Source organism: Melanotaenia boesemani, chromosome 10 (assembly GCF_017639745.1).
Source record: "Melanotaenia boesemani isolate fMelBoe1 chromosome 10, fMelBoe1.pri, whole genome shotgun sequence".
In the NCBI taxonomy this organism is placed as follows: domain Eukaryota; kingdom Metazoa; phylum Chordata; class Actinopteri; order Atheriniformes; family Melanotaeniidae; genus Melanotaenia; species Melanotaenia boesemani.
In genome coordinates, this window is record NC_055691.1 from 3,210,947 (window position 1) to 3,238,135 (window position 27,189).

The 27,189-nt window shown below is 39.4% G+C and overlaps 1 protein-coding gene across 8 annotated transcripts in view; it reads left to right on the plus strand.

Annotated features, from left to right (window-relative positions):
• ppp6r3 (protein phosphatase 6, regulatory subunit 3) overlaps positions 1–27,189 on the plus strand; it is a 45,145-nt gene that overhangs the window by 4,925 nt on the left and 13,031 nt on the right. For 4 of the 8 annotated variants that reach the window (XM_041996372.1, XM_041996379.1, XM_041996373.1 and 1 more), the window contains 17 exons: positions 2,088–2,321; positions 2,499–2,685; positions 3,075–3,212; positions 8,779–8,844; positions 9,021–9,133; positions 10,766–10,879; positions 11,123–11,249; positions 11,351–11,503; positions 13,737–13,886; positions 14,208–14,272; positions 14,365–14,480; positions 19,141–19,226; positions 19,473–19,559; positions 21,517–21,614; positions 26,278–26,332; positions 26,586–26,716; positions 26,996–27,111. In XM_041996372.1, coding sequence (XP_041852306.1) covers positions 2,095–2,321; positions 2,499–2,685; positions 3,075–3,212; positions 8,779–8,844; positions 9,021–9,133; positions 10,766–10,879; positions 11,123–11,249; positions 11,351–11,503; positions 13,737–13,886; positions 14,208–14,272; positions 14,365–14,480; positions 19,141–19,226; positions 19,473–19,559; positions 21,517–21,614; positions 26,278–26,332; positions 26,586–26,716; positions 26,996–27,111 — 2,029 coding nt within the window. In that variant the 5' untranslated portion in view covers positions 2,088–2,094. The remainder of the gene's footprint in view (positions 1–2,087; positions 2,322–2,498; positions 2,686–3,074; positions 3,213–8,778; positions 8,845–9,020; positions 9,134–10,765; positions 10,880–11,122; positions 11,250–11,350; positions 11,504–13,736; positions 13,887–14,207; positions 14,273–14,364; positions 14,481–19,140; positions 19,227–19,472; positions 19,560–21,516; positions 21,615–26,277; positions 26,333–26,585; positions 26,717–26,995; positions 27,112–27,189) is intronic. The other 4 variants (XM_041996376.1, XM_041996380.1, XM_041996377.1 and 1 more) reach the window with 2 other exon arrangements.

Here is a 27,189-nt window from a genome sequence, read left to right on the forward strand (position 1 = left end):
GAAGCAAGACGAGGCCGAGGACGGCTTCTCTAACCTGTCACAGCATAAAGCTCTGGATTCTTCATCTCAGACTGCCAAAGAGCATGGATCTTAGATACTTCCAGCTGTCTAGATCGAGGTTCTCAAAGTTTGTGATGGGCTTATTTATGAAAAGACTAATCTTAAAAAACAAAAAACATATCATATTGGGAAATGTTTGATAATCCAACAGATGAACAGAAGTGTAAACAACAAAGCAGCCAACATGAAATAAAGTTAGATCAGCTCAATAAACAGCATTTAACAGAAGTCATCATATACTAAGTCAAACACAAACCTGAAGATCGATCAGATTGAATATTTCTGTGTAAAGAAAAATGAGGTGATTGGTTTTTGTGATATAAGCATGACATCAGAAAATGAGAAGAGGAGGAGGACAGAGAGAAACAGAGGAGACAGAAATCAGATTGAGTTGATGATGGTAGCAGGTCATAGACTGTATATAAAAGATGGACGGAGCCTCCGTGACGTCACCCGTAGGTTTCTAAAGAGCAAAAGTAAAGCTCGTTGGGTGTTCCCATCGTCGCCATCTTGGTAGCGTCACGCATGTCGTTAGTCCAGAAACATCCAAAAATGGGCAAGAGGTCGCTCTGAGAGGGGGACTGTGAATGTGGGGGTGGATGATTGACAACCATCAAACTCCAAGCTACCTGTAGCTAAGCGCTAACCGAGCTAACCCTGAGCAACAGTAGCTAACCAGCTAACGGAGGTAGGCGGGCTAAAGCTAAGGCACGCTGTTGGCCAGCTAAAAACCGGATTTGTGCTGCACTCTCCCTTCTTGCCGGGATGTTGGATACCTGTCAGTCAAAAGGACATGCCCCTTGTTATACTTCAAGATTCAATAACATCCAAATGGATGAGTTAGAAAAAAATTCACCCCCCTCACAGTTGTCATGAAGGTAAACTTGACCTATTATTCCTAAAATGGGTTTTTGTACCAGGCTTTAAACATGTTTATTTCTGCTGTGAAGTCGGTCTTTTTAACATGGGAGTCTATGGGGATTTGCGCTGTTTTGGAGCCAGCCTCTAGCAGATGAGGGGGGAACTGCAATTTTTTTGCACTTCGCATAGGCTTCACATTTTAACAGGTGGAGGTTGCCGCTTGTATCAGATGTGAGGAAGAGGAGTATGTCAAAGATAAATAGTTCAGATTCCTTCGTGTTACTGATCAAAGCAGGAAGATCAATGTAAGTGTTGATGTAATTATTAATGGATTATTCCTTTAATGCTAGTCAGACACAGGATCAGACCTGTGACACCTGCCTACCTGGTTGTCATGGTGGCAGTGTCTTTGTTGCTGAGACACCATTGAGAGGAGAATCTGGGCTGCTGTTGATGATTTAGAGGCAGATTAGAGAAGTAGATGTGGTTTATTATCAGCTGGAAAAGATTTAATATGTCATTATTCACAGAATGCAGACATTTAAACAACCAGGATTCTAAAAAAGAAAATACTTTGTTGACGAAAGATGGTCTGTTTGCTCTCCAAGTGTGTGAAAAATAAACCAGGAAAACTAAAAATATATTTATGAACTCAAACGACTCTTAATAGCAGCTTCTCTGGTGAGTCAGAAGGAGTAGAGAAGATGGGAGAAAATAGCCACAGCTTCATTAATGCACCTTTCCTGATGTATAAACTTGACTGGAACATTTTTTCCAACCTACATAAAATATTGTCTTGTATTATTTTAAACAATGTAAAGCTACATTTAGTTCAGCTTTTTTTTTTTTTTTTTTACTTTTTTTTCACATTGTAAGGCTGCCAAGAACAAAATTCACATGATCCTAACTTCTTCAAAATCATTTATTTCCATTAGAAGCAACAGAAAATTATAGCTGGACTGTTTCAGATATTTCTGCCATGCAGCTTCATTGTTCTGAGCAGACCGTGGTTCTGGTGTCAGCTGATGATCAAGCAAAACAAACTGGCTGCCAGTCCAAAAAAATAAAAAAATTTTGTTAAATATGTTTACTGACATTTGATAAAATTAGGGTATAACTGGTCTTTGTTAGCTTTGTGTTGATGTTTTTCTCTGATTTCTTTTTAGAACCAACATGTTTTGGAAATTTGACCTCCACACCACGTCCCACATCGACACACTCCTAGAGAAGGAGGATGTTACGCTCACAGAGGTGATGGATGAAGATGATGTCCTGCAGGAATGTAAGGCTCAGAACCACAAGCTGGTTGACTTCCTGCTGAGACCACAGTGCATGGAGGACCTAGTCACCTTCATCACTCAGGAACCCAATGAAGATGTTGAGGAGAAGGTTAAATACAAGTAAGACGAAACTGCTGCTAATAGGTAACAAATAATAGAAGTTTTTCATTGATACCACCAGGTGGGATTTATAGATCCCAGCATTATAAACATCAACCCATTTAGAACAACACTGGTGACAAAGTCTGCAGAAAAAACCGTTATGATGCATGAAGTCAAGACATCTCCCTTCCGCAGGTATCCCAACATATCATGTGAGCTGCTTACATCGGATGTGAGCCAGATTAATGAAAGACTGGGAGAAGATGAAAAGCTGCTGATGAAACTGTATGGTTTCCTTAAGAATGAACCACCTCTCAACCCGCTCCTCGCCAGCTTCTTCTCCAAAGTCCTGTCAATTCTGATAGGACGCAAGCCAGAACAGGTACATCTGGATATTATTAATCTTTAAAACTCAGCCAATGTTTCACTGTCTACAATTTCCTAGAAACAGTAGTGTCTAACTCGGGGGGGGGTATAAATGTGTTTATACCTTACCCTTTAGGTAATCCACAGTTTGTTGTTTTTGTTTGCCTTTATGGTGCTATATTGAATGATACATTAGTTTTACATCATTTTAGCCTCATGATCTGACAACTGAGGCTGTTCTGCAAAAATAATGCCTGGATATTGACTGGAATTAAAATAGTTGAGTTTCTAGCGAGTTATGCTTTGTAGTTTAAAGGGTTAAACATGATGAGTCAGCTGAAATTCACTAAACGTCAGACCTGTAGAAGGTTATCTGTTGGACTGAATGTTTCTGTGTGTTAATAGATCGTGAATTTTCTGAGGAAAAGGGAGGACTTTGTGGATCTGATGATCAAACACATCGGAACATCTGCCATCATGGATCTGCTGCTCAGAATGCTGACCTGCATCGAACCACAACAGCTACGACAGGATGTTCTCAATGTGGGTACAAAACAGTACAATACTGTACTGTACAGTACAATACTGTACTGTACAGTACTGCTCTTGCCTGGAAAAAACTCCATGTGTTTTTAAGAAGGCTTTCTAAAAGGAAAACATAATTTGAACACATCCTCTAATAAAACAAGGGTTTTCTGAAGAAAGTTAATTAAAAACCTAATTTCTCAGCTTTGGAGTAACTATAAATGTGATGTTAAAAACAGTCAGAGGTGAAACAGACCTGAACAAAAGATAAAACACACATTACATCTGAGATCTAAACTACAAACCAGGATCAGAGTCTTACTGAGATAACTTGGTATGAGGTACGTGTAATGAGGGTGGTTCACAGGTGAAATCGCCACCTCCTGACCAATCAGATCTGTGAGAAGATCCAAGTATTATTCAAAACACTTCATTTGTCCCCGAGGAGCAGTTTGAAAGGCAGAGAGCAACAACACCAAACAACTAAAACACATGTAAAACGCAAAATATAAGACAGTCAATACATGTCAGACACGAGGTATTGTCTGAAAAGCCAAGTACTCTGAACTAAAGTGCTGTGTTAGGTCAGTTTAAAGGAAATAGGCTCTCTGTTCGGGGATGCAGCATCGGTGTGATGCTGAAGCAAAGAGGGGTTAGAATTAAAAAGCTGGACGGTGGTGGGGACAAAGATGGCTGTCTTCGTTTGTGTCCTGCTACCTGGACATTGCAGTAAGATGAAAGCCACTTAAACACACCATATACGATGCGTGAGGGGTCATGCAAGACCCTACAAGTAGCATTGGTGGTGAACATTTCTCAATGAAGGAATGATTAAAAACTCATGAGAATGTTTCTATTCAACCCCAAGGAAGCCAGTTTACTCATTAGGTCCAGTCTCTTGTTTCATTTCTTGAGGATCTCCTCAGTAGGCAATGCTAATTTATTTGTGTGTTGCATTTCATGTACAAGACATTCAAAGTTCTTTACATAAAACATTAAAAGCATCACAGCAGGGTCAGTAGAAGCATTAAGAAAGCAATCAAAAACTACCCAGGTACCTGTACTCTTCCACAGAAGAAATGGTTTGCGGAGAGGGATGTCATGATTATTTAATTTTACATTTAATTGTGGTAGTAAATGCGACAATTAATCAATCGTAAAGATCCTTGAAAATCGTCACTTTATATAAAATATGTATGAATTATATCAGCGCAACTTCTGCACAGAACAAAAACACTGTTGCACCACTTCTACGTCTTTCTGCTTGTGTTGCTTTGTTTGGTTGCACGAGGGTTGCAGAAGAGGCTGCCTGAGTGGGATATTATGGCAGAGGAAAGGTTTTCCCTCCAAACACACTGATTCAGACATGCTTGTTGGATTTTCTTTTTATTTTGTTTTTGGATTAAAGAAAAAAGATGACCAAGGTGTCATTATGGAGGGTGGCTCACCAGCCTGTAAAAGTTTGCAGGAAAAGGATGAAATACATCCAATATGATTCACCACCTGTAGGATAACCAGCAGCTTTTTATGCTACAATAAAGGTAAATGCACAATAGTTTGGATAAATGACGCTAATTTGATCTAATGTAACATTGAAATGAAATGTCATGTCATTTGATATTTTGTAATTATGTTGGTTGGTCTTGCAGCGTAACGTGATGAGTTCAGTGGCGCTCACTGAATGTTACCTTTTAGCCTACAGATAAAAAAACAGTTTGGTTAAAATCTACTTTGGTTAAATGGCGCTAATGTTAGAATGAAATGTTATTGTGTCATTTCTATTTTCTATTTATGACAACTCAGGTTGGTCTTAGAGCATAACGTGGCGTGTTCCCTGAAGATTACATTATATAGCTGACAAAAATAAACTAAATACGTCTTGTGTGAGAGATACAGTCCCTGGCAAAAGTCTTGTCGCTTATCCATTTTGTAGAAACAAAAGCTTATAACCTGACTTTAAATTCATCGATTGGTTTTAGAAATGTCTCATAAGAAAGCTAAAACCCTCCCAAATTATGCTCAATATACTAAAATAAATTTGCTTCACTGAAGAAAGATTGATCATTTAATGAACACAGAAAGGTCAGATTTTGGCAAGACAAAAGTCTTGTCGCCTTGTCATATGATGCACCCAATCCTAGATTACAGCCTCACCTGTGATCAGTTACTGATCAATCACTTAGTGGGTGTGTATAAAAAGAACCCCAGCACACCAGACCTTCACATCAACTGCAACTTGACCTCTGACAACATGCCTAAGATCCACCCTGAGACCAAAGCGTTAATTATCAAGAGGCTGAAGACCAGATCCACTGCTGAGGTGGCTGACACCTTCAATGTGTCTCAGCGTCAAGTACAAAGAATAAGAAAAAGATATGAAAAGACTGGAGATGTTTTTGACAAGCCCAGGTCCGGCAGACCCCGCAAGACAACTGCTCGGGAGGACCGTTTGTTGCTTCGAAAATCCAAGGCCAGCCCCTTTTCCACTGCAGCAGAGCTCCACCAGGCCTGGTCACCTCAAGTTCCTGTGTCAACCAGAACAGTTTGTAGAATCCTGTCTCGAAATGGCCTCCATGGTCGAATCAGTGCACAGAAACCAGCTCTAAACAAAAGGCAATTAAAAAACCGTGTGGCATTTGCCAAGGCCCACAGCCTGCTAAAAGGATGGACACTGGAAAAGTGGCAGAAGGTGGATTTCTCAGATGAATCCTCGGTTGAATTACATCACAGCCGCCGCAAATATTGCAGGAGACCTACTGGAGCCCGCATGGATCCAAGATTCACCCAGAAAACAGTTAAGTTTGGTGGCGGAAAAATCATGGTCTGGGGTTACATCCAGTATGGGGGTGTGCGAGACATTTGCAGGGTGGAAGGCAATATCAATAGCCTAAAATATCAAGAAGTATTAGCTACCTCTTACATTCCCAACCATAAACGGGGTCAAATTTTGCAGCAGGATGGTGCTCCATCACATACTTCTATCTCTACATCAAAGTTCCTCAAGGCGAAGAAGATCAAGGTGCTCCAGGACTGGCCAGCCCAGTCACCAGACATGAACATCATTGAGCATGTCTGGGGTAGAATGAAAGAGGAAGCATGGAAGGCAAAACCAAAGAATCTTGATGAACTCTGGGAGGCATGTAAGACTGCTTTTTTTGCTATTCCTGATGACTTCATCAACAAATTGTATGAATCATTGTCGAACCGCATGGATGCAGTCCTTCAAGCTCATGGAAGTCATACAAGATACTGAATATGGATCTCACAGCACTACTACTTAATTCACTGATGTTATGCAACATATTTTTGTATTTGAAGTAAATTATTTGTTCAATTTTCTGTAGGCGACAAGACTTTTGTCTTGCCAAAATCTGACCTTTCTGTGTTCATTAAATGATCAATCTTTCTTCAGTGAAGCAAATTTATTTTAGTATATTGAGCATAATTTGGGAGGGTTTTAGCTTTCTTATGAGACATTTCTAAAACCAATCGATGAATTTAAAGTCAGGTTATAAGCTTTTGTTTCTACAAAATGGATAAGCGACAAGACTTTTGTCAGGGACTGTAGTTAACATTTCAAACATAATCGACCCAACATGAGGTCCATGGCTTTTAGTCATCTGTGTTAAAAAATCCCAGGCCTTAGAAGAAACAGCTTTTAATTCTAGATATACGGTCTTATTTATTTTCACTATTGTAGTGTTATTTATGGATGTTTTTCCTGTGTTTCTGAACTATCTACTCAGGTTGAAAAGAAATGTTGAAAACCATTTTTGTAGCATGGTTCACAGAAAGAACCTGCCACGTCCAGGTAAAGGTCCTGTAGCCTTTTCCATCTGAGAGGAAGCCAGAGTTAATGTTTAGTAGGGCTGCAACTAATGACTATTCTGATGGTCGATTAGTGACCGACTATTAAAACGACTAGTCGACCAATCGGATTATGTATCTCATGATTATTATAAATGGATCTTATTTCACTTTCAGCTTTGAAATCTTGCATGAGGTTGTTAAGTAAGTCCGACGTTCCTCCTCTTTAAATGTTCGAGCATTGCAGACGTACTTCCGTGGTACACAAGGTCCGCTTTACAAATCTCACATGTATTTAATTTATTTTGTAAGTTTAACTTGAAGTTATCCCAGACTTTTAACGTTCTCCGCCACGGTTTTCCTCCCTGGTCCGCCACCATATTTTTCCCCTGGCGGACTTTATGGCGCACGTGCAACTCTCAGCAGAGATAAAAAAGAAAGATGATGTCTCACTCTGTATTTTTTCCCCTCTCTTTGCGCATGTGCATTGTGCAACTCTCAGCAGAGATAGGATTAGAAGACAATGTCTCACTCTGTAGTTTTTTTTTTTTTTGCCGACAATAGTCGACGGCTAAATTCGTTGTCGACTATTTTTATTGTCGACTATTGTCGACAACGTCGACTAATCGTTGCAGCCCTAATGTTTAGGATTTATTCATTCTTTACACAGGAGAGGAGCTTTAGCTGGAATGAGACTTCTTAGTTACTTTACTTTGTTGTTATATAAGAATTAGTTATTTTGGCATGAAAAGATGGAAATAAATAAAACTGATAGACATAAGGAGTGTTCAGGTGATTTTACACATTGTAGTGCTGGGAAATTTCTCAGCATAATAATAGTAAAATTGTAATTATTTCTATGGCAATAATCGTACCAAGAAAATTAGTAATCGTGACATCCCTAGTGGAGAGTGATAAGATAGACAAGAAGCTTTTGTAGTCGGTGCATAGGAGTGCACAAAGAAATTTAGGGAGAAGCATCATCTGATAAGGTGTTAAACACTAAAACTTGAAATGAACACAACTGCAGAAAGATCTGGAAATTCTTCGGAGTTTTTACAACCGTCTTGTCCTACAGTTTGCGGTTGTGCAACATATCAAATTCTTCAAACTGCACCAGTTGATGTCTGTACTTTCATATACGTCCCCACATTTATCTCATAACGTGTCTTTAAACCAATTTCAGCTTTCAGTCTGATGACAGAAAATGAACTTGAACATTTTATAAAACACTCTGTGTTAAATCTGATGAGTTGACACTCCCGGCTCTCGGTCTGAATGAGTTATAAAAACAGAGGTCAACGTTCAGACTGTGCAGTTTGTTGTCTGCAGCAGATCAGCTGATCTTCTGCACTGAATGAAGCTGTTCTGTGATGTCAGTCTGCGGATGTTTAGAGCCAACATAAACAACTCAGATCAAACTATGTTGAATAAAGATATTTGTAAAGATATTTCAAAAGTATAATAGATTTACAGTTACATAACTGTTCTCACAGCTGGTCTGCAGCTGAGTCCTTCACATCATGGTCATCAAGATCAAACTCGCAATAGACGTCTCATACAAGCATTTTAGATAATCTGAAGTTTCTTTCTTCCTGTTTACTTCTGGGTCTCTTTATTTATTTGCATCACATGCTGCTTAAACTTTGGTATTTTCTATTCATCATATATATATTTAACATTAATTATCTTTTCACCCAGTGAATTTGTTTGCTCTTATAAATTAATGTTTTTGATTCAGTGACATGCTTACCGTTCTTGTTCTGTCCCCTTTCAGTGGCTGAACGAGGAGAAGATTATTCAGAGGCTGGTGGACATGGTGCAGCCTTCACAAGATGAAGATGTGAGTTTTATTACACACAATTTTCCTGAGCTTCTTGCTTCTAAAAACGTAATTTCCTTCAAACGATTTATTAAAGAAAACAAACTGTAGCTCATCAGGTAGATTCCAACTTGTCCAGATCTGTTGAAGAGGTTCAGATTTCTGGACAATTATGTTTTTGTCTGTCTGTGACACAGAGACACTCCAACGCCTCTCAATCCCTGTGTGAGATCATCAGACTGAGCAGAGACCAGATGTTTCAGGTCCAAGGCTGCTCAGAACCGGACCCACTTCTGGCCACACTTGAAAAGTATGAATATGTGTATCCAAAAGATTTTCTACCCATTGTTTTATTCAGAACAGAGAGGTAGTTCAGTGTTTTGACTAGACCGGACCTTTATGGCAGGCAGTGTAGTTATAAATTAAGAAAAAAAAGACATCAACATCACACCTGTACCTGTCAGTTGGGTTGATGTGCTGTCCAGGTCAAGCTGCATGTTGTCAATATTTTCAAGGTGTAATTAGTTTAAGTTTCAGCTGACGTAGAATTGTTGCACCTATCTTTACTGCGAAGAAAACCTGGGACTTTTAGCACAGCTTTGTCAGTATCTTTCACAAGTGTACCTGTAATAACGTGGTGCATTTCTGTCATACCTTTCTCATTAAAGTAGCTAGCATAGCTTGATGTTTCTACACAATACTCTATCTATTTAATGAATTTAACCAGATAGAAAATTTTGCATTAGCCAATGAAACCATTTAGTGACATGGCCATTACTAATGAATCAACAACCCAGTGAGCACAGTTACTATTCTATAATTCAACTCAACTCAACATAAAAATACAACCAAATTAAATAATTGCACATAAATGTGTGCCTAACTAACGTGTGGCCACAAGTTAATGAGCTCTTCCACACATTAATGCATGACCCAGGGTTTACATTTTTTCTGTCAATCTCATCAGACAAGCTTGGTAGTTTTGTGCTATAAAGTTTGAAGAAACTCTAAATTTTCCTCTTCAAACTCCAAATGAGCCTCTGTTTTCTTTACCGCTGCTATGTTAGAAACGCCATCAAAACGGCAGAACACCATGCATTAAATTGGGTAGCACTGTTCCAGCCACCAGGATTCTGAGCCACTTGAGGCTTTTACATATTTTTTTCTTGTGACTTTTTTATTGTTCTTGAGGCCAATGTTCTCGTAGACATGAATGGTAGTTCTCGACACATCGGCCAAGTAGAACTTTCTTCTCATGGAGCATTGAGAAGTATTGTGTGATCGGTTGGACATTTGAGGTGGGTGTTGTTAACGCAGAAAAGAAAAAAGGGGAAAGTTGTGGCTTCCACATTTCCCTTAATGAGCCGTTGAACGGATAGTTTTAATGAACAGCTGATTGAGGTCATGAGAAAGTACATGAATGTAAACAACACGTGGGATTTAAAGACACGGACACTGCTGCATGCACAAGCCCATCCTGCCACAGACGGAGTTTTTTGTTCTTAGAGTCAGCTTGTTTACCAACGGCACATAGCTGTTTTATACAGCTGCTAAAAACTCCCAAAATATTACTGAGTCTCAATTATTTTGCAAGTAAATCGGGATGTGAGAAAGCATTGCTGCCATTGCTGGTTTCTGTCAGCATGGTCCTGTGATCCATGGTCAGAGTCTAGACCCATCTGCAGAGAAGAGAGAAGAACTGAGTCAAGCCAAACAGTGAAAGAGAAAGATTGCAAATTGATGGGGAAAAAAAAAACTTTTTTTTCATTACTTGTGTTCTTGACTCTTAAATTAAAAAAAAAAAAAACAACAAAACCTCATCTGCTTCCATCAGAAGAAAGTGAAGTTTGTTTCTGCTTACAGATGAAGGTTTAAATATGGTGGGATATTTCTGTGCTGTCAGTGGGTTAATGCATTGTTTTTTCATTTCCATCTTCCTCAGGCAGGAGACGGTGGAGCAGCTCCTCTCCAACATCTTTGAGAATGAGAAGAATGAATCTGCGATTGTTAGCGTGATTCAGATCCTACTCACCTTGTTTGAGACCAGGCGACCTGCGTATGTCCTGTCTTCCTTGTCTTTAATGTTACTGTATATGGGATTGTTTCTGAATGTAAACATCAAAATCAAATTTAGGAATCAGTCACAGTTGTTGTATCTGAAGTTTTGGGATTAGACAGATAAACAAACGAGTTGTAAAGAATTTTCTACCTGTTTCAGAACTGTGTAGATGTGGTTCAATAAGTTTGGTTCTGCAGTGTTTGGTGAGCTGGTTGATAACTTTATGACTTTGTTTTATAGATTTGAGGGCCATATGGAGTGCCCCCCGGGGATGTCGCATCCTTCATTCTCAGTCAACCACAGCATCTTGGAGGCTGTGAGACCTCGACTCAAAGACTTTCACCAGCTGCTGCTTGAACCCCCAAAGGTGAAGCCATTGTGTTTAAACGTAATCATTAAAGTCTGCCCCATTTCCAATGTTATGTCAGTTTTCTAAGTGATAAGCTGTGTTTGTTGTCCCAACATTAGAAGAATGTGATGAAGACAACCTGGGGGGTGCTGGACCCCCCAGTGGGCAACACCAGGCTCAATGTGGTCAGACTGGTTGCCAGTCTGTTGCAGTGCAACACTCACAGCATCAACACAGAACTCATAAACCTCAACACGCTGGGAGTCATACTAGTAAGTACCGTCCTCCTCTTTTCTGCTGTTTGTTGTTGGACAGGTCAGCTCATGTTTTTTTTACATGACACCCTTAAAACTGCTACACTATACTGCCATAAGTATTCCTTCACCTATCCAAATAATTGGAATCTGGTGTTCCAATCCCTTCCATGGTCACAGGTGTATGAAAATCAAGCACAGAGGCATGTAGACTGTTTCTACAAACATTTGTGAAGGAATGGGTCGCTCTCAGGAGCTCAGTGAATTCCAGTGTGGTACTGTGATAGGATGCTACCTTTGCAACAAGTCCAGTCCTGAAATTTCCTTGCTCCTAAATATTCCACAGTCAGCTGTCAGTATAACAAAGTGGAAGTGACTGGGAACAGTGTTGCCCTGTAAAATGGCCGAGCGGGATTGGGGATGCTGAGGCGCATAGTGCACAAAGGTCGGCAGCTTTCTGCAGAGTCGATTGCTAAAGACCTCCAAACTTCATTTGGCCTTCAGGTCAGCTCAGGAACAGTGGGAAGAGAGCTTCATGGATTGGGTTTCCATAGCCAAGCAGCTGCATCCAAGCCATACATCACCAAAAGCAATACAGTGGTTTAGAGAACTCTGCCACTGGACTCTGGATCAGTGAAGATGGGTTCTCTGACGCACCGTCTGGCAATCTGATGGAAGAGTCTGGGAATGGGGGTTCTAAAGGCTCTTGGCATGCTGAAGCATACCAAGAGCCTTTGGACAATTACATGCTCCCAGCTTTGTGGGAATACTTTGGGAATGGCCTTTTTTATTGTTCCAACATGGCTGTGCATCAGTGCACAAAGCAAGGTCTATAAAGACATGGATGAGCGAGTTTGGTGTGGATGAACTTGATTGGCCTGCACAGTCTTGAACTAAACCCAGAAGAACACCTATGGGATGAATTGGAGCGGCGGCTGGGAACCAGGCCTTCTCATCCAACTTATCAGTGTCTGACCTCACAAATGTGTTTTTGGAGGATGGTCAAAAATTCCTATAGACACACCTAAACATTGTGGAAAGCCTTGCCCAGAAGAGTTTAAGCTGGTGTAGTTGCAAAGGGTAGGCCAACATCTGTTGAGCTCATTTGATTAAGAATAGGATTTCTAATAAGTTCATACAGGGGTCAAGGCAGGTGAGCCAATACTTTTGGCAATATAGTGTAGATCTCTGGCTCCTCATGTTATACAATTAACAATATCTCAGAAATTAATTCAAGAAATTAATTTCTTTTTCAAAGCAAACTCAACCTGAACGTTCATGTTGCATTTTATCCGACTTCTACATCCTTGAAGTGAGACAGACATCACAATTTTGGGCTAGAGAAGACAGGAAATGTTAATATTGAATATATTGTGTTTCCACACCCGAAAACTGAGAGGAGTACCCTAATAGCCGACTCGTCCTGCTTTGTTGGGACCCTTCCATTGGGGTGCTAACCTAACCGACCCAACCTGAAAGAGTGGAGTTTGACACACTGCAATCTGTAAATTGGTTAAGGAAAAAAAAAAAAGTCACTTGATGTGCAACCTGGCATAAAAACAAAGCAGGACTGACTCTTTGTTTAGAGCAACATATTTTCTTATTGACTGATTAAATCTCCACTTAAAATGGTGTTACGAAGCACCGCCAAGAAGAAAGAACAAACTGTTGGATGAACACCTTTTTCCTCCTTTGTTTCTGAGTCGTGTTTTGGTTATACATTAAGTAATGTGCTACGCTGTGGTGGCATCATTCTGTCACATAGCAGAGGCATCTATCTATTCGACTGATACTCTGCCTCTCATGTAAGTTTACAGTTGGCTGTGGAAATGCAACAAGATTACAGTTTACAAACTAAATCTGCACCCTAACCATCCTGTCCTGACCCTCACCTGTTGGTGAAAACGAGGCTTTAGTCTAGACCCTTGACCAGAGCCAAGCTGCTACCGGGAGCAGATTGACCTGGAAAAGGCAGCGTCTGGAGTTACTGGGTCAGTCTTTACATGACTGTTCTGTGAGGAAAAATGAGCTCATTTCCAGAGCAAAATATATGAAGCTTCTTCAAATGACCTGTGTAAATGGATTACTGGCAATAATTGATGGACTTTTGAGGTCACTGCGCATCTGTAGTTTGAAATATTGGAGAACTGAAATAAGTTTTTTGCTTGCTATAATAGTGTCATATACAAACTGCAGTAGTACACGGCTGTTGTTAAACTGCTCTTCTAATTTTTTTTGTTCTGCTCTACAGGATATGTATTTCAAATACATCTGGAACAACTTCCTCCATATTCAGGTGGAAATCTGCACAGCGATGATCCTGGCTATGCCACCCGCTCCGATGGACATTCAGCCAGAGGCGGAGCAGGGACACGTGATGGAGAGCATCCTCATTAAACATGTAAGAGCAAATATTTACAGCAGTTCTCGAATAAATTGTTATTAGGTTAGAGGTTAACATGCATGCTTGAGCTTTAATTTCTGGGATTGTTGAAAAACTGCAAACTTGAAGTTGGAAATGATGCAGTTTAATACAGACACAACATTGTTTGTTTTAGTATTTTTTTAATTTTCCGAACAACAAATTCTCAGCCACACAAATATTGTGTGTTCTGCCCACAAGCAGCCAGTTCTGGTTATGAATGATTATTACTCAGCACAGGAGATGTATGATCAGGAGTTAGTGGATTCAGCTGTTTACATGAATTTGTTTCCCTTCTAGCTTTTTCAGAAGTGCCAGTTTATACAAAGAATCGTAGATGCCTGGAGCTCCAACGAGAAGGAACAGTACGTTTTCTGGTTTTTAAGTACCTTGTTTTATTGGTTCATAACTCATATGGTTCTGAGTGCTTAGTTGTGCTGCTTTCTGTGTGTTTTAGGGCTGAAGGTGGCAGACGACGAGGCTACATGGGTCATCTTACCAGAATAGCCAACTCTATAGTTCATAACAGTGACAAAGGTCCTAATGGCCCGCAGATCCAGCAGCTCATCTCAGGTAAGAACTCGTCTCTCTGACTTCTGAGCTCAGCACGCTCCCTTCTCAGGTTTATTTTATTTTGTTTAAGTAGCTTTGTCGTCTTGGAAGTGGACATTTTTGTGTTTGACAGCTCATGTTTGGGCGTCTTAATTTAGAACCAACTCATTTTGTTATGGTCCATTTATCAGAAAATGTGTCATTCACTGATACGTTCAGATTTGCAGAGTAAAGCAACAACATCCTCCTGATGATGATGATTCATTGATCATCAGAGCTCATCATCAGTTATTTTATATTACAGCTGTTCCTCAAACATGTTATCAATATTATGTCATTTAAATTTTTAACTTTTATGCATTTTATAACATTGTAAGTTTTTGTTTTTTTCTTTATATATTACTTATCCTGTCCAGCATAGTAGCGGGCAGAAAGATGGTCTGGCTGCTGTGTACTGAACAAATTTGCTTTGACAAAGGGAGTATAATGGGTATAAGACTCCTCTTATTAATCTCTTTCTTTTTATTTATCATCTTATGTATTTATTTTGAATTATAGAATTTATGTAATCTCGCTGGACCTGACCGAAGGGGACAAAAAAAAAAGAATAATGAAGAGAAGTAAAAATGAAAGTAGAAATAAGGGAGTAGAGACAAAGATACAGTAGATAAAAGGCAATGTCCCTTCAGTCCAACCTAACGCCAACTGCTACACCTGTACAGAAACACAACAGATTTTCCTACAGCTTTTACAGGTAAACTAAGCTGACAGTCATCAGGTTAAAAAAAATAACCAAGAAAGCAACAACATGTATCACAACAAAAAGACAAAAAGTACCAGAAACACACGCACAAAAAAAAACCCTAAACAAAAGTAGCTCTTGGTGTATAACCTCACTGGACAACTCAGGGACTGTCAGCATGCAGAGTATGAGGAATAAGGATTGATCAAAGATGAGTGCGATTGTGCAAATGAGACCATGTCTCTCCTGAGGCTAGAGGCAGACTAGGGCAGCCCAGAGACCAGAGTGATCAGCAGCAATCCCGGAGCGCAAACCCCAGCCACCGCACCACAAAAACCACCCTGGACCCACCCAGAGGGCGACAGGAAGGCCCCAGCCAGTGCCATCCAGGGCGGTCAGAGCAAAGGCCCCAGGCCCCAGTGCCCCAAGAGCCCAAAGGATAGCGAGCCCCAAATCCCCCCAAACACCACCACACCCACACAGATGCAGCAGACTGGGCATCCCCCTATCAGTGCAGCCAGCCTAGCCTGGGGTATGAGAGGACCCACCTTCCCCGCTCAGGACTGTTAGTGAAGTGTGTGTTGTTAGCAATTAAAATTGAGGGTTTTTAGATTACAACCCCAAGCTTCAGGCATGGTGGTGAGGTCAGAGCAGACCAGGGCAGCCTAGAGACCCGGGCCCTCAGCAGTATCCCTGGAGCACCAACCCAAGCCACCCCACCCCGAAGACGACTCCAGCCCCACCCAAAGGGCGGCAGAGGAGAGCCACCCGCGGTCTTGGGGCACAGGTCCCAGTGGGCCAAGATCGGCAGCCGCCGGCCCCACCAAGGACTGGCCATCCAGGGCAACCCAAGCGAAGGGCCCAGGGTCTCAGGAGCCCAGAGGAGGCCCCCCACCCCCCAAAGGCAGAGGGCCCTTACCATGCCTAGGAGGACCTGGCCCCACCCAGACAACTACCCAGCATAGGCCAGCACACACCCTGATGTTCCAGCCGCACACCCCCAGAACCAGGGGTTCCATCGACCCCCCCCCCACACCTACTCCAATCCAAGGTTATTATAGTTAACGAAAACTAAAATGAAAAAAACATTCTCGTTAACTGAAATAAAAATAAAAACGAGAGTTTTTAAAAAAACGAAAACTAACTGAAACTGTATTGTGTGTTTACAAAACGAACTAAAACTAACTAAAATTAAAGCAAAAATGTCCTTCGTTTTCGTTTTTTGTAAATTTATTTCATACATAACGCCTCGGGGTTGATATGAAATCTGTTCACTTCACTCTGCCGGATTTATGCCAGGTGTCTGCGTGGTACGGCCGTGACGTCACGTGTCAACAGCGTGTCCGCCCGCGCCTGTTAGCGTGATGCTACGGAGAAAGTTAGGAGAAAGCGAGGAGAGACCTGTTTGGGATTTCTTTCGTTATGACCATGTCAAAGATAAAGTGTCTTGTAGAAGAAGCAGGTGGTTCAATATGTGGAAGGAAAAACCACGAATCTGAAAGTCAGTTTGAAAAGCTGCACATGAAGGTTAACCAGGAGTCCCTGGACCAGGTAGCCTTTCTGCCCCCCTCCACAGATTGATAAGCTTCAGCCAGGCCGAGCAGCATGGGGAGGGAACGTGAGTCACAGACACACTGTCAGTTACACACACACAGAGTCTCGCACACATACGCAAACAGACCTACACACACTGTCACACACAAAATCTTGAAAAGCTGAATTTGAGAGGCTTAAAGTAGTTTTTGTTTACAGTGTTGGACAGTAGGTTATGTATGTTTAGCATAGAAGGAAAGGCAGTTTATTTGTACAGCACATTTCATGTACAGGACAATTCAAAGTGCTTTACATAAAACAAAGGCATTAAAGATATTAAGAAATAGTAAAAGGCAGCAGCACATAGCAAGAATCACAATAAAATAATAAATTACATTAAAATGATTAAAAGCAAGATAAGTTAAAAAGTTACCGTGCAGATTTCATGCATAGGTGCATGAGAAAAGAAATGTTTTTAACCTGGATTTAAAAATGTCTACATTTGGGGAAAGTTTAATCTCCACTGACAGTTTGTTCCATTTGTTTGCAGCATAACAGCTAAATGCTGCTTCTCCATGTTTAGTCTGGACTCTGGTCTGGACTAGTTGACCAGAATCTTTGGATCTCAGAGCTCTGTTAGGTTTATATTCTCTGAACATATCACAGATGTATTCTGGGCCTAAACCATTCTGGGATTTGTAAACAATCAGAAGGTATTTAAAATCTATTCTGTGACTGACTGGAAACCAGCATAAACTGGAAACCAGTGTAAAGATTTCAAAACAGGTGTGATGTGTTCAGATCTCTTAGTCCTGGTTAAAACTCTAGCAGCAGCGTTTTGGATGAGCTGCAGATGTTTAATGCTCTTTTTAGGAAGTCCTGTTAAAAGACCATTACAGTAATCCAGCCTACTGGAGATGAATGCATGGATGATTTTCTCCTGGTCTTTCTGGGAGACTAAACTTTTAATTCTGAAAAGAAAAGAAAAGCACATCAGCATCCAGCTGATAGATCAGTATCTTAACCAGCTGCTGGTTCTGTTTTCTATCAGACACATTCACTTTCAGTGTGTAAAATATTCACTGCTTTCATGTCCAGTATAACATGTGAGGTCCTGTACTGTTAAACAGATGCAGTGATTTGTACTAAAGTTGCTGCACCTCTAGTTCAATTCTTTATGTAGTTAAAGGTGAATTGTTTCATCTGAATGAATTAAAGCTCTGGTCTAGAGTTTGTTGGGTTTTTCAGGTTGTTCATGATGAGTCAGATTTATCTCCTTTAGACTCCTGGCTGCCAAGGTCTGTGAATTGTCTCTTGAATGGATTCATGTTATGTTGTTGTGTGTCTTTAATATGTTGGTTATGTTGAGTTTTACCTAGCACACGATCTCAGAAGCCGCATTGCACACATTTTTTTTATTTTTTTTATACTTAAGGCTTCTGTCTTATGGGCTGCTGTCTCTGATTTGTCGTTGGCTGTTCATGTTTCCTCATGATACAGTTTTTAAAAAGTGTATCTTAAGTTTTTATTATAAAGTGCTTATTCTGATTATTTTGAATTTTTTACCTGGCAAATACTCTAATTTAGAAAAAAACAAACAAAAAACTAAAACTAACACTAAAACTGATAAAAACTAAACTAAAACTAAGCATTTTTAAAAAACGAAAACTAATAAAAACTAGAAAATTTGCTCTAAAAACTAATTAAAACTAACTGAATTTGAAAATAAAAAGTCAAAACGAAATAAAAACTAAAACTAATAAAAAATCCAAAACTATTAAAACCTTGCTCCAATCTCCACCCCATATAACCCCACACTCACACCCTCCCCTACACACATTTGACATGCTGCACATTTTCCATCGCAATGTCTTTGAAAGTCTGTCTTTCAATGCTGCTGTAAGCTGGGGTGGAGGCACTAGAGATAAAAACTGTATGCCTCTGGACAAACTGATTTAAAAAAGCAAAAACGGCCAGTTCTGTGCCAGCAGGGGCCAGACCCTCTTAGAACTGTGATGGAGCAGCAGATGAGGAGGAGGAAGCTGCAGGCCATTTTGAACAATAATAAACAGAGCAGCAGCTGCAGTGACTCATCTCACTGTAAAAGTCTTTACCTGTCAGACAGCTGACATGTTGGAAGTGATAGCCGCATTGTTTACGCCCCCACACTCCTCAGTCTAATTCATTTCTAAAATAAGACTAAACACACCAACCAAAGACAAGAATAAGTTTATTTTTATTTTTTAGAAACTGAAAGAAAATCATTCTCGAGTTCTTCTTTCTGTGATTATTATGTTGTAAAAATCTGATTTCCTGGCAGCTGTGTCGGTGTCAGCGGGGAGGAAATGATTCCAGAAAGCTCTGAATGTTTGTCCATTTACAAAAATGTGTTCATGTGTGTTACAGAGCTCCCCACAGAGGACAGAGAGAAATGGGAGGCATTTATTTCTGGGCAGCTTGCAGACACAAACAAAAGAAACACTGTTGACCTGGTGAGTTTTATCATCATCATCAAATCTGACGATGAAGCTTTTAGATTAATTCCACTAAATGTTTGCCTCACAAGTAAGTCTCTGCATCCAGAACAGAATGACCTTTCTGACTTTAAGGGTTCAGAAATTTTTTTCTTTTCTTTTTTTCTTTTTTGTTGGTTGGTTGTGATTGTGTTGAAGCCACATGAGACTGCCTGTTTGTTTTTATGGAGCAAAGCATTAACCTGAAAATAAATATTTCCTCAGGTGAACACACATCACATCCATTCTTCTAGTGATGATGAGGTGGACTTTAAAGACAGTGGCTTTCACCAGGACTCCTCACTTCAACAAGTAAGACCTACAGACACACACACACATACACATCTCCAGTATGCATCAGTGGACAGTGTTAACTGAAGCTGTGTTGTTGTATCATGCCAGCTTATTGCTATTACTTAAAAAATAGATTTTTTTATTTCTATACGAGGACACATTAGGACATTTCTTCAGTAAGGTCACAGCACCTTCCACAAATAAATGTCTGAATATTTCCCAGTTTTATGGCACAGCTTTTGGTGAAAATCAGCTCTGTTTACACACAGTTGGAGAATTGAAACATAAAAAAATTAACATTAGGTTAACATTTTTAAAATCTCAAAGTTTCACCATGTAATTGTTAATGCAGGATGTGAGTCAACAGCCTAGAACAGATCAAAACATGAATCTGAAAAAGATTTTTTAGACGAAATTAGATTTATCTTTCATCTAAATTATTCTAAAATTGTTATTTTCAGAAAATTTAACTGAAGGAACTTTTCCACTAAACTTTAGTCACTAGAAAGAATTAACATACAGAAAATGATGAGGTGGTGTTCAGAAGGCCGTGACTCTTCTCAGAACATCTGTCAGCAGTCTTGGAGACTTTTCTTGTTTTAGTAGTCTTTAGTATCAGATACAGATCAGTTTTCAGGAAGAATCTGTTGAAGCTTCATGTAACATCATAGCAGCAGGATATCCAGGAAGCTGCTCTGGAAGTATCTAAACTTTATGTGGAGAGATTACAGAAAGCTGTAAGCTGACTTCATGAACATGTTTCCACTTCCACAGTCCCTGATAATTTACTTAAATCAAGGCTGTGTTACAAAACTTGAAAAACTTTAGAAGCTGTGTTTTCAGTGGAAATTGTCCCTATTGTTCCACCAGTGCACATGAGTCTGTCTTCATCTTTTTACATGTGTAAACAAAAATATCTGTAACTTAATATTTCTACCAGTGCTTCTCTCCATCATGGCTTTAATTAATTTAATTAACAACTAATTATGTTTCAGAAACTAAAGTTACAGTAAAATGATAAAAGCCATGAAGTGCATGTTTGCTTTTTAACACACATTTCCAACATGCAACTGTGTTTTCTGAAAAGGTTGGGCTGAGGGTTGGGCCTTATCTGCCATATTCTCCACAGTGGGCTGTTTTAATTATCAGCTTCCACAAGACATGGTTAATGAACTAAATATTACAAATTCTTTGTCCACATTACTCATGCTGTCTGCTGAACAGAGTCATTTTAACTGCAGCTGTTAGTGATAGAAGATGTTTTCCTGCATCAGTTGTGGTCTTTCGTCCACCTCGAGTTGGGACATTGTGTGAAATAAAAATGTAAATATAATGTGACTATGTATAAAAACATTTTAAGCCCAGTGACTAATTGAAAATGGTACGCAGCAACTGTTTTTGTTTTTCTTTAGGGCTGGGGTGTGCACACTTAGATTTGACAGCATATTTGATAAATGGCTGAACAAACAGTGTGTTGGGGTTACTTTCTAGGTGTTTTTTTTAACTTTACGTCAGTACATCCCTAGTCAGATTTTTTTTTTATCGCCTACTTTTAAATAGTTTTTGTAGGTGCTTCAGAGACAAACTGACTGTTTCTACTGTTGCTGCTTAAATATGACCATATTTACCCAAAAAATGGTCAAGTGCTACTAACCTTTTTCTTGGATGCATTGGTACATTATTTATTTCCCTGAATGTCTCTCTGTTTATTCTGTGTTCATTCATATTGCGTTGTTAAATGAAAATAACTTGGCATTCTTGGGCGGACAGGACATTTTGCTAGGGGGTGGGGAACCTTCTAATAAGTGAACTGCAGATCACTTCTTGTGATCTTTCTAAGCTTTATTTCACACATTGTCCCAGCCTTTTGTGTTAACATGTGTATTTGCATTTGCTAATTTTTGTTGTGTAAGTAATGCCCAGCTGTGTGTAGAGCTAAGACTATATCATTATCATTGGTCCTGGGTCTTGCCAGGCCTTTTCTGATTATCAGATGCAACAAATGACGTCCAATTTTATTGAGCAGTTCGGCTTCAATGATGAAGAGTTTGCTGATCAGGACGATGTTGTGGAGTGAGTACTCATCCTGCATGTCTACATTTTTCTGTGTAACACTGAAGGACACCACACTGAAAACATTACAAACCGGGTGGCCATTTATTAATTTGTATTTTATTTACACAAGAATCAAACATTTATATCACTTTATTCTCTATCATCACACCCTATAGTTTATTAACACAAGAAAGTTTAACTTGAATTTATAAAATTCTGTTTTTCAAGAGAAAACTGTCTGCATCAGAAATTAGAGAAGGGGTATTGCCTAGTGTGTGGAAGAAAAGAAAAAATATTCCGATTTGGCTTTAAAATAGTCGTTTTTCCTGATTGGCCTTATTTCTGGCTGCCATATCCACCATGTTTGTAGTTTTCACTGTCTGGTTCTTCATCAGTGTAAGCTGTTTGGGTCGTATCTGCAGTGGTGGTGGGCTTTTAGAAACAGGGGCTTCTCATCTAACTGGGATGGTGTCAGATTTGTTTACAGCTATGGGCTTAATTATGGGTTGGACTGTAAAGATTTTTTTATTTAAAAAAAAAAAAAAAAAAAAAATTATAATGCAATGGCACTGCCTGTCCCAAAAAAGGTCACCATCTCGATTTAACTAAACATACTGGTAAGAGTTTGTAGTAACCAATAATGTAATCATTTTGGCCATTTTAAAGCTAATAACGTAATAACATTTAGCCGCTAATGTCATAAGTTGTTATATCATTGTTTGGTTATGTCATTAGCCTAGCATTAATAAAAATATTTGGCTAATGTAAAAACTTACAGTTTATTGAAAGTGTAGTGATAAATAAATTGGACTTCATAAAAAAATATATTACAGTTTTTGTGCCATTTCCACATTAAAAACAAAAAAGTAAAGTAAATGGCATAGTTATATTTATTCCTCACGGATATGTTATTATACGGCATTCTGTCTCTTTAATTGTTGAGCCAATTCCTGAAACATTTGCTGTACAAAATTTTTAGAATTTAGTTTATATTTTGGGTGTTGCTTTGTCAAATAAATGGGAAAAAAATAAATAAATAAACATTTAATTAAAACAGTTTCAAGGAAATTGTTAAAACCATTCAGACCAACATTTGAACCTAACTGGACTGGCACTGTAATGGCACTTAACTTGAAAATACAACATAGACAATAAACTCTAATTTAGAAATGTAAAATTAAAAAGAAAACATGACATTATTGGTTATTACAATATCGGTGCTACACACACACGTGGTAAAGGAAACTCAAGAAAAGGCAGTCTCACTTTCTAACAAAATATTGGAGTGTGGCTTTTCCTTTTGACATGCAGTGTGAAAGTGGTGGTCCTAATTAAATGTTTACACCTTTTAGTTAAACTGTTTATTCAATGTTTCTGTTTTTATCAGGATGAAAAATGTAAACACCAACAAGAATCGGTAGTCCCACCAGTCCACTGTAAACTCAGTGTGTATGTGTGTTATTGATTGACAGTGATGTGTATCATCACATCACTTTCTCTGCTGTGGTAACACACTTCCAGATGGACGTTTGTTACCATCAGAGCATCTAATGCAGGGATGTCAAACTGCAGTCCTCGATGGCTGCTGTCCTGCAGGTTTTATCTGCTTTATCAAATCTGATTCAGATTTAATTAATGCCCTCAAAAGATTTAGCTTTGCATCTGTAAAAAGTGTGTTAAAGCAGGGAAACGTCTAAAAGCTGCAGGACAGCGGCCCACCATAATTGGAGTTTGACATCTGTGGTTTAATGAGTCCAAACTGTAGTTCTGACATCTCATTTCAGACTTTTATCTGACCTGTTTATTGCTGTAAAAACTCTGACCTGTCCTCACATGTATCTGGGGAGAAAATTAGGACTTGAACTGTACAGTGCCCAGCCCTGCCTCTCAGATGTCTGTTTTGCAGGTTTTGTGGTTCTACAGGATACAGACTTTTCTAACTGTTTCAGAGTGATGGGAGTATCAGGGTAAAAAAAGGGAGGCAGATTAAATAATGCAGCTATCATGCCTAGTGCCTACCTACTATACAAGCATGTGGGGGCAGTCTGTGATCTGGGGTTGCTGCAGTTGGTCAGGTCTAGGTTCAGCAACATTAGGTGTCTAAAGAATGAGTTCAGCTGACTACCTGAATATACTGAATTAGCCGGTTATTCCATATTCCCCTGTGGGAAAAGCATATTCCTAGATGACGTTCACACGATTTATTGGGCTGAAATTGTGAAAGTGGTTCATTTTCACACATGGATTGACCATCACTAAGTCCAGACTTAAACTCAAGCAGCAACCTCTGTAGGTGAAATTTGAAGCCTATGTGGAAGTTAAAAAAAATTGCAGTTCACCCCTCATCTGCTAGAGGCTGACTCCAAAACAGCGCAAATCCCCATAGACTCCCATGTTAAAAAGACCAACTTCACAGCAGAAATAAACATGTTTAAAGCCTGGTACAAAAATCCATTTTAGGATTAAAAGGGTCAAGTTTACCTTCATGACAACTGTGAGGGTGGTGAATTTTGGATGTTATTTAATCTTAAAATTTGGCATAATTAGGGCCGTGTCCTTTTGATTGACGGGTATCCAATATCCGCATAAAGAAGGGAGAGTGCAGCACAAACACAGTTTTTAGCTGGCTAACAGTGCGCTTTAGCCCGCCTACCTTCATAAGCCGGTTAGTTCACGTTTGATCCGAGTTGGCTCAGTTAGCACTTAGTTACAGGCAGCTTGGAGTTAGATAGACGTCAGTCATTCACCCCCACGCTCACAGCCCCCCTCTCAGCTCCGCCACTTTGCCCATTTTTGTATTTTCCAAGAGCTATGGCAGGCATGACGCTGCCAAGATGGCAAGGGTGGGAAGCACCCAACGAGCTTCACTTTTGCTCTTCAGTAACCTAAGGGTGATGTCACAGAGGCTCCATCCATCTTTTATATACAGTCTATGCTTGACCCCAATTAGAATCATTGGGATGTGCTGGAGAAGGCTTTGTGCTTCATCAGTGCAACACTGCAACAACACTAGATGGAAATAAATCTTGTGACATATCGTTATAGAAACAATGCTATAATGAATGCTGCTGTAATCAAAGCTAAAGGTGGTCCAATGAAATATTAGCGTGTTATCTTTTTTTTTTTTTTTTTTTTTTTTGGCAACATTTTTTGTTTCAGCCAGGCAGTGTATAATGAAGTAAACAAGAACTATCAATCCAAATAAATCCCCTCTGCTCTGTAAACAATATAAAAAAATCCTACAAATTAACTCTGGATTTATCTCTGAGAAAACAGATGGAAAAGGCTACAGGACCCCTTCCTGGACTTGGGAGGCTTTGTTCTGGAAACTGAATTATAAAAGTAGTGTTGAACATTTCTTTTCAACCTGACTAGAAGATTTAGAAACAAGGGGAAACGTCTAGCTAGCTGTGACTTCCAGCTGACCTTTAGCAGAATAGCTGCTGTTCCAGTATTAATAATAGTATTATTAAATCCAGTTTTAATAATACTGAAAATGAAGAAACAAGACTAGGTATCTAAATACACTCTCTCATACAGTCTATATTACACTGACAACAAAAGGCTACCACCTCACATGTTTGAACAGCAAGATTTTTCTGCTTTTCTCATCTGTATAATATAATGTTCAGTGAATTAACGTAACATGTTGCTGTAAGTCCAACCTTAGAAAACTACAAATAACGCTAACATTTAATGCCAGTGTTACATCAGATACAGTATCTCACATAAGCGACACATTTTGCAAATATTTTAGTATATATTTAGTAAATGAAAATTGGACATACAGAATATCAAAGTTTAGTTTCCGTAGTTTGATATTCTGTAAAACAAAGTTAAATTTATATAGTGTTATCTCATGAGGGGGCGCACTCACTTCTGTGAGATACTGTAAATGTTAACATTTAGCTGAGTTACTGAGCATTTACCTTTGTCGTTCAAAGCTGCTGGTTAACCTGCATTTTGTGAAACATGTTGGCTGTATTTCCTTTTAATGTCAAGCTTTACAGGCTGGTGAACCGTCCTCCACAATGACACCTTGTTCATTTTTTCTAGAACCAATAAAATCCAACAAGGATGATTTTAATCTGTCCGTTTGGAGAGAATAACTCTTCCTCTGCTGTACTTTCCCACTCGGGCGACACAAGTGGCAACAGAAAGATGTTGCATAATTTCGTTTTTGGTTTATGTACGTGTTGCGCTGTTCTGATGATGTGGTTCAGACATCATCTTTTTTCCAGAAAAGTGACCATTTTGAGGGTTCTTTACGATTAATTAATTGTGGTGTTTAATGCCGTGATTAATTGTGAAATCAAGTAATTGTGGCATCCCTACATTGCATGTGTTTTTTCAACTGTTAGCTGAAGCAGTAACCAGTACTTAGATGTAGTATGACAGATGATGTAAAGTGTGTCTCACCTCTGACAAAACTCTTAACAGTCTCCTCCTGAGTGATTAAAATTGCCTGTTTCTTCTTCTGATGAAGTTTTCCATTCACAGAGCAGCCAGATAATGACGGTGATTGTTTCCTGGTTCTGTTTCTGGTACCAGGACCCGTTCTGTGCTTGTTCAGTTGGTTTTCTGCACATTGAGAAAAGACTGTTGGGTTTTGTCAGAGCTGCAGTGTTGAAGTGTTTAACGGCTCTAACTGAACTAAACTCTTTTCTCTTTAACATTGCAGTATTCCCTTTGATAGAATATCAGACATCAATTTTTCACTCAATACAAATGAAAGTGTAAGTACTCTGAATATTGATCATAAATTTATGTATAGTGAGGCTATACATAGCCATGGGAGGGGGTCTGTTAACAAACATGTTTTCATTTGTCTCCACTGAGGAAACATCTGAACTGAGCCTGCTAATGTTCACCTGTGATTTACAGCTGTCTCTCTATAAAATTCAGTTTGTTTGGAAGTATTTTTACTGTAAACCATGTGTTTTATTTATTTATGTATATTTATGTGTTGTGTGTATGTGTTTTCCACAGGCAAATATAGCTTTGTTTGAGGCTCGCTGTAAGGAGAAAATCCAGCAGTTTGAAGATGCCGGTTCAGATGAGGACGACATCTGGGATGAAAAAGATGTCACCTTCGCTCCAGAGGCTCAGAGACGCCCGAGGTCAGTTCAGTGTCTGTAGTCCCCAATTTATCCGTAATGACCTGGACTAACAAATGCATCATATTTTGCACATGTCAATTTTATGGGTTAGATTTTGGTTACTTCATGTTTCTAGTTTCCATAGAGGCTGAAAAAGTAATTAAATTGAAAGTTTAAAGACTTAAAAAGAAAAAAATATAAGACCTGCTAGCATCAGAAGCCTGTTTTAAATAAACCTAAACTGTAAAGATTCTCTGCAGGATAAGTTTTACTGATGTGAAATAACTGTGTCCATCTCAGGAGTTCAGGCAGTACAGATAGTGAGGAGAGCACAGACTCTGAGGAAGAGGATGTAAAGAGAGACACATTCGAAGCCTCCAACCCTGGTACTGATGACAGAATGGAAGTCGACACAGGTTGGTGTCATTGAACGCATCACACACCAGCCTGAACACTGTAGGTTGCAAACACATGGGAGGATCATTTGTTTTTTA